Below are 12,655 nucleotides of genomic sequence, written 5' to 3'. Positions count from 1 at the left end.
AGATAATTATTCACTAATCTACTTCTGAGAAACCGTTTTTTAGCGCGTGCAGTATGCCTATCTGTAGAGTTTGAATTGAAAAGCAAATTTCTGCAGCCCTGAAATATTTAAAGGAGGGAAAAGAAGCTATTACTGGAGTTTCATAGTGCCTGTTAAATTTTATGCAAACAACTACATTCTTTTTACCTAGATTATCAGAAATTTGGGGTGTTAATAGTACTGGTGTGAATAATAAAATATTTTGCTGATTTTTTTTTTTTTAATATATTTAGCACATATGGAAAAGAAAACAATATTTTTATTTCAGATATCACCATTCTCTGCAAATGGGGGGAATCTTCTGCTGTATGCTTACAGAGATGACTTCTGTATATCTTTAAACAGATCCAGCTGGACGCATGGTTGAATAACAAATCATAATTTTAATTTTTTGTTCTTGTGTGTCTCAGAACATCTTTTTTTCCTGTTTTTTTGTTTTTTTTTCCATGCAGCGAATTTGCAGAGCAATTTGAAATCCAGCTGACGGGAGCCACTGGTGGAGCAGCCCTTGGGCTCCATCTACTGAGCCAGGTCACCATTGCCAAAAGCGACTCCCCCCAGGGCATCATCCAGTTTCTCAACCAAAGTCGAATTACTCTTCCCAACCCCGATACACCGACAACAGTGTTGCTGGTGCTGGAAAGGACAGGAAAATTGTTTGGGGAGGCACAGGTGGGCCCTGGTTCTCAAAAACTGAATGTTTTCCAGTGACAAGGCCAAAAATCTTCCTTTTTTTTGCCATCAGGGGCTTCCTTGTGACTGATTTCTAATGGGATAGTTGCAGCTTTTCATTAAGCGTGAATTCTGTATAGTTGCAGAAGAACAGAAAATATTGTTACTTTTTTTATCTTCTCTTTGTCCTCCTGCTTTTCTCCTTTTATTATGGTCTGGTGTACTTTATTTTGAACTATCTCCCAATCCCATTGAAAATATAGTTAATTTCGTGCACCACCACTAATTTAATTTAACTCAGTTGAATTACTTCCTGAAGCTGGTCAATTTATTTTTATTTTCAGTAAATTGTTTACTATGAGTCCTCTAGATTTTTTTTAGTCTGTACGTATCACTGCCAAAGTGAAAGTATAAATATGAACCAAGATAAGGCTTCCACAGTCTGGGCAAATGATTGGAAAATTGGCATTAAAGGCCATGAGCTACTGCTTTCTTCATGTAAAAATTGCCGTGGTCTTCTTTGACTTTTCCTAGAAGTCATTGAAGAAAACTGAAAAACAATTAAGTGTCAAAATAATAATTTTAAGATGCTGAATAGGACCCCTTCAAAACCAATCTAATTTGTGGGAAATTTTGAAAACATTCTAGCTTTTAATCGGCCTGAGGAAGTGTGAATCGTGATTTGAGGCATTAAAAACTTGTATTGCAGAAAATATTTGTCATTTTCAGTCTTGATATCACACTTCCCAGGGAACGTTGCTGGTCAGGATACTTATTTGGTGAGCTTTTCAAAACAAATTGTGAAAGGAAGAGAAAAGTAAACTGGCATGTGCATTTCCTGTTACGTGCTACAGAAACCTCAGTTTATTTTCTTTTCTGTAACTAATATCTAGAATTTAATAAAATGGCATTGTGGCTAACTAGCACTTCAGAATTTCTATTTTTAATGTTTATTTTTCTCCAAAGGATTATATATTTTCCCACATATAATCAATTATTAATATGTTGTGTTCTGTAAAAAGAGCACATATTTAAATGTAGCTTGTTAGCAGATGCAAGAATTTTTATGTCACTTGTGTTACTCTGTCACTTCCCCCGACCTGGAAGGCAGTTATAATATGTCACCACTGTAAATCTGAAACTGGTATCTTCCACAGATTAATTGGGACATCTTGGGACCCAATTCAGAAGAGGTTTTATCTCCCCTGAATAGTGACATTGGTGACCCTGTGAACGGATCATTCTATTTTGGAGAAGGGGAAGGAGGGCTGAGAACTATTAATCTACAAATCCATCCTCATGAAGAAGTTGAAGTTCAGGAGATCTTCATTATTAGGCTGAGCCTTATGAAAGGTGAAGCAGAACTAGATCCTAAGGCAAACAGCATTACACTAATAGTAAGTCATTATTGCTTTTCTTTCTCCTGAGATCTCTGTTATTGGTATTTATCCTGCAAAGCTTTAAAGGGTAATCATAATGATTGAACAGCTTGTCATTTGCCTCCTTTTTTTTTGCCTCCCCTACTACATGGGTTTGATGGTCGTGGTCAATGAGGCAGAGTCCAGTTGAGGCCTGGATCCAGTGCAGTGCCTCAGGGGTCAGTACTGGGGCCTGTATTATTCAATATATTCATCGATGACTTGGATGAGGGAACAGAGTGACTGTCAGCAAGTTTGCTGATGACACCAAGCTGGGAGGAGTGGTGACACTGGAAACTGTGCTGCCATCAGAGACCTGGACAGGGTGGAGAGCTGGGCAGGGAGAAAATTAATGAAATAGAACAAGGGCAAGTGTAGAGTCTTGAATCTGGGCAGGAACAAGCCCAGGTTCCAGTGTAAGTTGGGGAATGACCTATTAGAGAGCAGACTCTCTCAGACTCTCTTCTGAATACTGGTGTACTCTTGAGTCTTCTTAAGAGGAGAAAACTCAATAGGAAGAACTAATTGATACATTCCCTATAGCATCTAGCAATGAAAATCTCAAAGTTTCAAACAAGAATACTATTCACTTTACATTTCTGATTTTTATTCAATTACTTCCTTAAAGATACAGAAGTTTGGTGATCCCAATGGAATTGTACAGTTTGCTCCTGAATCGTTAACTGAGAAAAACTTCACAGAACCCTCTGCAGTGGAAGGGCCACAAAGTATTACACTGTTTGTCAGACGAATCCAGGGCACCATGGGAAACATAACGGTATTCTCACTCTCTTCCTAATCAACATTAGAATCTGAAATAATCCTCTGTATCAATGCATGGAGGGACATCTTATTCTGTGCCTTTCAATTGCGTATTTCTCAAATTTTGAAATGTCGCCTTTTAGACTGAGTTTAGCAAGGGCTCAGCTCTAGTAGTTGTGGTTTGTAGAGTCAGATTCAGTCTCCCCTGGTCAGTGAAAAAAACAGAAAAACAGCACTGGAGTGCTTGTCTTGCTTTCTCTCTCCCTCTGCTCCTGTGCTTTTGATGGGAGAACAGGAGAGACCAGACTTTCATAGTGAGCTTTCTTTGAGATCCTCACAATTTACTCTTTTTCAGCCATATGTAAAGGTAAGAATCAGACATTTTAGAATCATCACTTATGTTGCCTTTACCTAAAGTTGTTTAGAAGTCAGCATTTTCACAAGTACTCATTTATTAAAAAAAAAATATAATTAATAAAAGCATCTAATGTGTTTAATGAGAACTCTTCACACCTTTCTGTTGTGAGGAATTCTGGAAACTGGAAAAACAGCAAGGATATTTTGGTGTAAAAATAGAAATAATTTCAAGAAATTGTTCAGAGATTCCGTATAGTTTTACACAGGTGTCCAGAAGATATATAAAGGTAATCTTTACATTCACAGTACTGCTGGAAGAACAACACACCACTTTGTAAGATAGTCTATGTGCTTCTTTCTATGCATTCTTAAACAAATTTTTATTTTACCCATTTAAAACCAACCTATTCCATATGCAATCTATACTGAATCATGAATGTGAAAGTTTCCAACTGTGTGGGTAATATTGCCTTCATTTTGTGCATTTTCTAAATAAATTTCAGGTTTACTGGGAAATACGTAGTGAATCTGACATCACCGGTGACTTTCTTAGGACAGAGGGATCTGTTGTCATTGCTGACCAGCAGAGCACAGCTGAGATAATCATCTACCTGTTACCTGACGATATTCCAGAACTGGATGAGAACTATGTGGTGCAGCTGATTTCAGTAGAAGGTGGAGCAGATTTAGACCAAGAGAAAAGCATTTCGGAAATCAATGTGTTTGCAAATGATGACCCCTATGGAGTGTTCGCCCTGTACTCTGACCAGCAGTCAGTACTTGTAGAGAGGAACCTGGATCGGTATGTTCAGATCAATATAACTCGGCATGCTGGGGCATTTGGAGAAGCAATTGTTGAGTACCATATCACATCTCATTATGAAGAAGCACTAATTGAGCCTGAGAATGAGGTGGGATACCTCACAATAAAAGACGGTGCCAGCTTTGGAGTGAAAAGAGTGCCAATAAGCAACCAGGTCTGTATTATCCTTTTAAGTCATGTGGTATCTATTGTTTCCATTTGTGTTCATCACAATACAAATGTGCTGGAATAAGATACTAAACTCTCAATACTGTCCACTGTCAAGAAGCAGAAAAGAGAGTTTTGGTATAATGAATTTCCTATTCATGGACTAGAACTGGGTTTAAATATCACTTTTTCAGGTAATAACTGCAAAATCACTCTATGCATGTGTTCAAATATCCAGTGTTTCCTTCCATCATTGCTTTGTGTTACTATCAGTTCAATATTTTGTTATTTTGTGTATTCAAATATTCTTTCAATTTCTCTTTTGCATTGTAAATAGTGATGTGTCAGTGCTGACTCATGAAGCAGCAGATAAATTTACCTGCATTTCCCCGTGTTCCCTGGTTGTTTACTATTATAATTATTACAGTCTTACATCCACACTTACATCCTTTTACATTTATCTTGCATCTTATTAACCCTAAGAGTTAAAAATCAAGCTGAGACCCACTATGTTAGATACAATTAATTAAAATGGCAATACTTGCTCTATAAACTCATCTTTCAATTAACTGCTGGTAAATTACAATCACTATATTGCTGTTTTAACTGTATTTCCTTATAGAAAGATAATCAACAAAACGCTTGACTTGAAAATACAGCTTTTTCAGGCAAACAGCAAAATCTGCTGATTTTTCTGCCACTTAACTCTTTGAACTGGTGGTTATCGTGTTTTCAGTGGAATTACATTTCCACCATTTTAATTGCACTCTTTCTCTCAAAGGCGTTTATTTTACTGGGCTTGAATTTTACCCTGGAACTGACTAACGTAAGCCTGGTTGGGACAAGTGCCAAGGATGTGCCTAAAATATTAGGAAAAGCGAAGTCAGCCATTCTGCTTGTTCCTGAGGAAGCTGCCAATTCACAGGTCAGTAGACTGACTGCAGTGTAATTTTCTACTGCAGAAGGAAGGTACGCTTCACTACAAAAGGCAGCCGCTATAAGAATTCAGTTTGCTCCTTAAAGTTTTCATCATTGCAATCAATTTAATGACCGACAAGACTGTTCCAGTTATTACTTGTACTGTATATTGTCTTTTCTCTGATACAAATTCATATAGAGATGTGTAAATGCAGTTTGAAAAGGTCTCTTCATCTATAAAATGTAAATAGCGTAAATATTATGATTATTTATACTTTTGTTTACATGAAGTGGAAGTTCTGAGACTTAGAGGAAAATAGCTAATTCTGGATGATGTTATTCCTTTAAGTACAGCAGCCCCAAAGTAGATAAGAGCATGCATGCAGTATCATGTGCAAAAAGAGGTGGAGGTCATGCTGGGTTTTAATGCAGTTGACAGTACCTTTGACTAATCACTGAGTGGGGAATTTTCCATTTGTCTGCTTTGTATGAGACAGAAAAAATATAATAGACCTGTTCCAATATGGTATATGTGCCACAGTTCCCTTTTCATGTGGCAAGCAAAGACAACAGCATGCTGAGTTTTTATCTCTTAAATTTTATTGAAGTTTTTATGTAATGATTTTAATTCTCTTGACACACTGTTTTTTCTTTCAATTTGTAATTGAACTTAATTCAAACGGTCTTTCTGTAAACATTGTTTACTACCATACATCCACTTATAATTTTAGAACGTGTGAATTATCTTTTCATTCCCATTTTTTGGTCAAAGAAAGAAAAGTACATCATACTACCAAAAATGTTTTTGTGAACAATGCAATGTGACAACAACTTACTTTCACTGGATAGACAAATAATACTTTATTTTAGACCTGTGTGTATCTGTATGGTACCACAGCCATTGCATGTGAGCATTAAGGGCAGGTTGGTTTGTTTTCCTTTTGAATGACAGACACAAAATGCTATATTCAGTGTTTTCAGTACCAAAATGTCATTCATACTGGTTCCTTTTTTCCCTGATATCTAATTCTCAGAAGTCTAAGATTTAGAAATGTTGAAGAGTTGTGAAGAAAGCATTTATATATATATATATATATACACAAACATATATAGACATGTACATACATATATTTATATGCATGTGTAACTACTGTTAAGATGCCTACCTTACAAAATATAGCACTCTTTCATATATGTTATTGTCCACTTTTATTCCATTTTCTATAACAAAATCCACTATGTTTCCACAGGTTGGCTTTGAATCTGTGATTTTACGACTTACAGACATTATAGCAGGGACAGGCCAGGCTGTCATCACCAGAAAAGGAGTTTATGGCTCTGTCATCGTGAGCTGGATCTCAGGATACCCACCAGACCTGATCACTGACTTTGCTCAGTCAGGCAATATTACTCCTCTGTTTGGTGAGTAACAGTCTGAGGAAACAGCTACGAAAGTTGCATAAGTGATGATACCACCTTTTAGTTATATATACCTCTGTATGCTTTCTCTATTAATAAAGCGTCATTAGATTGAAATGGTATGGTCTAATTTTTAGCTATAAGGGATGTGTTCATTTTATAAGCAAAAAAACCCTTAAACTTCATAGATACATGCCTGGGAAGCAGGCACAATGCTGTGGCTATGAAGGACAGCTTCATATAGGAAAGACCCTTATCTAGGTTTCTTCTTCCTAAATGGAGTGGAATTGTGATTAAAGTCTGTACTTTAGCGCATCCCCAGACAAAAAGAGGATTCCTGTTGGATTATTTTGACTTTTGCTCTCTCTCACTCTCTCTTTCCTTCAGGTACTGTTGAATTTTCCTCTGGTGAGCAAAGTAAAGTGATTTCATTTCAGGCCACTCCAAGCCTAAATAAATGTGAGTCATTTGCCATCACTTTAACTGCAGCGCACAGCAATGTGTCTGGTGGGGCTCGCCTGAGGTAAGGATCCTACTTGTATTTTTGAGTCGCACCAATGCCATAAGAATTATGACCTGTGTACAGATACAAAACTTATACAAATCCCTGTTGTTATTATTATAGGCAGCTAGTAACTTGTAGTCCATTCTTTCATAAATTTGTATATCTTGTCTCAGGTGAGAACAAAGTGATCTAGATCTGACCTGTTCAGAACTGAGGCTTTTATCCAACTCCAGTCTGTTTCATAGGTGCCTAGAATAACGGAGACAGTCGAGAAAATGAAGATCAACAGTTTTAGCCAGGAAGCTGAAGACTGAAAGCAACTCTTAACAGTTTTCATTAGTGTCCCTAAAAATCCATATTTAGAAGGTCTTACATAACAAATTATTTATAATAAGAAAAGTAAAACAAGAAATGTTCTGAAAATACCTAATTTATATAAAACCTCCTTTTTATTTTTTAAGAAACAAAACCATTACATTTAATGTAGTTTTCCATCTCAGATAAGTTATCTGTTCTTCAAACTATTTTATTTTCATTCATCCTTAGCCATTGATAGCTAGAAGTGGTATAAAAAGAATGGACATGGAGTAACACCACGTATGGAGAAAGGTTTTGGCTTCGCCATGTTACAATTACAGTGGCAAATCTGAAGGAAGTCAGGAGTGAAATGGATGGATAAATCCTGAGATTGACCCCTTCTCCTGGGCTTGTCTGTCCTGTGGACTGGTGTCCTCAGAGCCCCTATTTACCCTGTGAATCAAGTACATTAAGTATGTGAGAATGACCTTTCCTAGAAAACTGAAGATGACATCCCATGGAGGGTAAAGGTGACTTTGAAGAGCTTTTGGCTCCCTTAGTGGTGGAAATGGTCTAGTTTTTTGACCAAAATCACTGTAATTTTAGTGCCATTTGATAGCCTCTAGCACTGAATAGTAGGTCAGTTCTGCAGACAGGTATAAGACACAAGATTTAACGAAGAGTTTTGCCTCTATGCTTATTTTCTAATAAGAAAGGGATATATTTAATATTAATGAAGTGGAGCTTTAGTTTATGTTGATAATAGGACTCAGATCTGGGAAAAAAATTCCTATGAGGGGGCAGTTAGTATTTCAAAGCCCCACTGTAAGTTTTAAAATAACTTCCTCTCATTCTGTAGCTTCCTGGCTCTAACTGTAGATCTTTTAGGATCTGTCTATCCCTCAGTTTTCCTTTGAAATGGGAAGTTTGTTCTATAGATAAAACTGGTATTACTCGGGGTGGCTGTATTGTAATATATCTTCTTTCATTGTGTCCACAACAGAAAAACATCATACTTTCCTTTGCTTCTCCATTTTCTCAGGAAGACTTTATTTTATTTAAACTTTACTCTGTATCCTGTGCTGATTTGGGTGCATTGCATCTGAGGAGGGCTGTTCAATCCTATCATTACAAAATCATTTTTCAGGCAATCATGTCACATCTTGCTTTGGTATGGTTGCTATTTCTTCCCTCTGCTATTCAACATTTGTTTAATCCACTTTCTTACAGCCATCATTGATTGTTCACTGGAAATTATTCTGCTTTAATGTTTTACTTTTCTTCATGCTTCGTATTTCCTCTGTCAACTTTGGTGTCTTTTCTGTTTCAGATCGGGTTTTACAACAGCTGAAATTGAGCCGATGGGGATCTTCCAGTTTGCTCTTAACTCAAGGTCTGTTTCAGTTGAAGAAGATGTTCGGGCAGTCACACTACATGTCCAAAGATTGTTTGGTTTTCAAAGTAATCTCACTAAATTGACATATCAGACCATTCCAGGAAGTGCCAAACCACTAGAGGACTTTGTACCCATCTACAATGGAGAGCTTATGTTTTTACGTTTTCAGACAAACGCTGTGATAGAAATATCAATAGTTGATGACTCTGTCTCTGAAATTGAGGAATTTTTTTTTGTAAATTTGACTTCTGTGGAAATTTTGGATGTTCATCCTGTGAATCTTGCCTGGAGTCCACGTCTGAATCCAGCTTTCAGTGTTGCAACAGTTAATATCCTCGCTAATGATATTCTTAATGGAATACTAAGTTTGGGGCCAGAGTTTATTTATGTTGAAGAAGATGCAAACAACAGTACCCCCAACACAGCGATACTTCATATCAGAAGGACCAAGGGTTTTACTGGTGATGTTGAAGTAACCATTAAAACCTTTGGGGGAGTGAGTGCGCAAAGTGGAGCAGATTCATATCCTTTTGGAAACATTTATGGAAGATCCAACTTCACTTGGGCAATGGAAGGGGAAGATTTTGAGGAACAGTCAGTCTCTTTGACTTTGCTGGATGGACAAAGAGAAAGCAGGGTGTCCATAAAGATTTTTGACGATGATGAGCCTGAAGGACAGGAATTGTTTTATGTTTTCCTCTCAAATCCTGAATATGGAGCTCAGATTGTAGAAGGAAAGGATGAATATGGATTTGCTGCTTTTGCAACAGTAATTATTGCAGGTAATATTATTTCCCCCAGAAAATTAATAACAGTAAATAACTGTATGTTTTCATAGCAATTTTCATGTAAAGATTGGAAATCTATTTGACTATAAGCAGGGTATTCTATTGTGAAATCTTGAGTTTTCCAGAGCAGAGGAAGCATCTAGTGTACAAAGATACTACGCATCCCTTAGCAACGTAGCTCAAAATACATTTAGAGATTATGCTTATCTCTGTTCTTGCCCTGTTTTGCTCATTAAGGGAAAAGACTAATCTTGAGTAGTTTTTATGTAGATATAGTAGCATTGCAGGCATTTTAGATTTTTATTTTTGCCATTTTGTCACTTTTACATACAATGGGGTTTGTGCAAAGTATCAGTCTCTATATTGACATTCAGCATGCACTGGTAAGTAAAGCCATTGCTACCTGTAAAGGAGAAATCCTTTAGTAACAAGATTTAATGGGACACTGTGAAGACATTAGCTTCCCCTCATTAAACCTGGATTTTTTTTCCATACACTGCTGTTTTGCCAAAGATGTTTACATTCCCATGAGAACAGTGAAGTATTGTGCAGCTCCATACTTCCACACACTGAATTAAAGATGCAGAAGAAAAGCTGATGTGACAATTTGGAAACATTAATGGGTTCAACAACAGTATGAGTGGGACGAATAAGAAAGCTGTCCTTGGAAGCCCATCTTCATCCCGTACCCTACTATATCTGCTTTCAAAAATACTTATTCTACTGGTTAAAATAAAATTTAGAAATGCCAACATTTAAAGTTCTGGATAACTATGTAGTGTAAATTAAAACCAGAAATATAATAAATTTTCTCGCGGTGTCCCCAGATGATACTTTGTAGCATTGTTTTGATACCTATTTTAAATTTTTTTTAGTGGTTATTCACATTAAGGTTATAATTTAGTCTCAGCTTAACTTTCTTGCTTACTTTCGTGAACTGTTTCCTATATAGGAAGTGATCTCCAGAATGGCATTTTGGGATTTGTTCCAGAAGTACAAAGCGGTCTCGTACTTGATGAAGACTCGGAGAACAGAGAGGTGCTGCTGATTGTCGCAAGGCAACCAAACAGGTGCAGGCAACAGCTGATTCGAATGTGCTTCCCACATGTTGTAATATGCTATGTTGTTGTTAACCACAGGAGCTGTTGTTAGTGGGAGAGTTTATCAAAGAGTTTTAAAATAAATCTGCCTTTCAGCTGCTTTAGTAACTTCTCAGGAGTTGATGAACTGGCTTTTACGTTGTGAATGTGATTAGGTCTGTCGCTCTACTGTGATAAAGCAGAGACAGGAAAAACAAGTATTTTCGAACTTACACTATAAGGCTACAAGTGTGAAAGATTTGCTTGAGTTAAAATATTTGCCCTGCTCGAGGTGTAATTCAAATTCTCCACTCCCTGTGTAGTACAATGTAGGTATGAATACTAAAATAAGCAATTAAGAAGGCGCCTGAGTGTCAGCACTATGATAATGTTTTCAGTCACACAGACACTATATTTTTTCTAATTAGCACATATATATATATATATATATATGTTGCACGTTTATGTGTACTTTTAATCAAATATGCTCAAGTACTCCACGTTCCTTAAACTTAGAGGAAAGACAAATCCTACCTGGTTTTCCAGGCAAACGGTTACTATAGTATTAAGGAAGGTACATGGGCAACTCCCTTCCAAGAACCAGTGTCTCTGATGCAGCTAGAGTCATGTTTTCTGAAATAAAAACTGAGAATAATCTAGCTCTGTGTAATTGCTTTATTTTCTTCCTGTGTGATGTTTTTGTGATCTAAACACATGTCATGTGAAGGAACTTAAATTAGAAAAGAGAAGTTTTCATCCTACAGCAGTTTGTTCCCTGGTGATAAGCTTTGAATAATAACAAAAAACATGTGTTACCTCTGTGGTTTATGTTTCCTAAAACAATAGTGATCTCCTTCAGTACATATATACTCTTGATTTGCTTATAGGGCTTTTGAAGACGTGAAGATCTTTTGGCGTGTGACCTTTAATAAAACAGGTGTTGTCCTTCTGAAGGATGGCGTGAATTTGGAGAATGAACTTGCATCCGTGGTGGGATCCACTACCTGCATGGCAGGTCAAACGTTGTGCAACATCTCCATTGAACTAAAGCCTGATAATGTAAGTAATTATTACTCATTTGTGTATAGCCCTGTGGTGTTGAATTGCAGCTTATCAAGACTGAAAAAACCCTCTGATCTGGAGGAAGTGATGTATGGGACACAGTCTGGAGATGGTAACTTGACATCTGCTCAGCTCCTCTGCAAATACATGTTTATTTACAGGCTTATGCTGCATCCACGGTGACTGCTAAAAACTTGGGAAGATGAGCATTTAATTTAAAGAGCAAAATGCAGATCTTTTGTAGAACCATAAGAAAAAAGAATGGAGTTATCTCAGTGAGATGTGTATTCATTTGCTGCATTCTTATCCTCCACACAGTAAATTTTTAATCAGTTAAAGGACTTCTTAGGGTGTTTTATAGAAAGCATATCCTGCAACTAATAACACCTCATTCTACAAAAAAACCCACAACCTTTTATTGCAACAATTTTTACTGGAAACAAAAGGAAAAAATAATTTTGTTTGAACACCTGGTGTTTAGAACAGTCCCTTAAGAAAGGAAAGATTAATGTTTGTCATTCTTTCAGAGTGAAGCATTTGGAATTTTCCAATAAACTATCTGAACAGTCAGGCTAGTGGCAAAGCTGAGGTCTGGGGAATGGAAAAAAGACAATAGGAGAAGGTTTCTACAGTTTTTCTGACTACACTTCAGAAAACAATGCAAGATGTAGGATGTGGGAAACAATTATTTCCCGCTAGGGAACTGTGTGCATTCCCTTAGCTCAGAGGGCTATTTTCCTTCTGCATCTTCGGATGTAATTTTTAAATTACAGAGTCAAGGAATAAAATATATGCATGAGTGGATCACAGGTGGCCTCGCTGAGCAAACTGGGATTTTGAACCTGTTTATTCCAGAGGAGTGTTATCATTATTTAATGACAGCAGACTGGCAGCACTAGAAACATGCATTTATACCACATGAAGCACAAGCGTGTGCCACTCAAACGGGTGCCAGTGGAAGGTTAGTTCCCTG

General features: G+C 37.0%; 1 protein-coding gene across 1 annotated transcript in view; it reads left to right on the top strand.

Moving 5' to 3' along the window:
• The window catches only part of ADGRV1 (adhesion G protein-coupled receptor V1), a gene marked incomplete at both ends in the record, with an annotated part of 263,072 nt that overhangs the window by 89,158 nt on the left and 161,259 nt on the right, over positions 1–12,655 (top strand). The window contains 10 exons of the mRNA XM_080362309.1: positions 492–711; positions 1,869–2,108; positions 2,758–2,907; positions 3,752–4,225; positions 5,000–5,143; positions 6,387–6,558; positions 6,943–7,078; positions 8,688–9,535; positions 10,494–10,611; positions 11,508–11,679. Of these exons, the coding sequence (XP_080218435.1) occupies positions 492–711; positions 1,869–2,108; positions 2,758–2,907; positions 3,752–4,225; positions 5,000–5,143; positions 6,387–6,558; positions 6,943–7,078; positions 8,688–9,535; positions 10,494–10,611; positions 11,508–11,679 (2,674 nt within the window). The remainder of the gene's footprint in view (positions 1–491; positions 712–1,868; positions 2,109–2,757; positions 2,908–3,751; positions 4,226–4,999; positions 5,144–6,386; positions 6,559–6,942; positions 7,079–8,687; positions 9,536–10,493; positions 10,612–11,507; positions 11,680–12,655) is intronic.

Source organism: Nesoenas mayeri, assembly GCF_963082525.1.
Source record: "Nesoenas mayeri genome assembly, chromosome: Z".
NCBI lineage: Eukaryota > Metazoa > Chordata > Aves > Columbiformes > Columbidae > Nesoenas > Nesoenas mayeri.
Note: the sequence above shows the minus strand (reverse complement) of the source record. Positions and strands in the feature narration are given on the sequence as shown.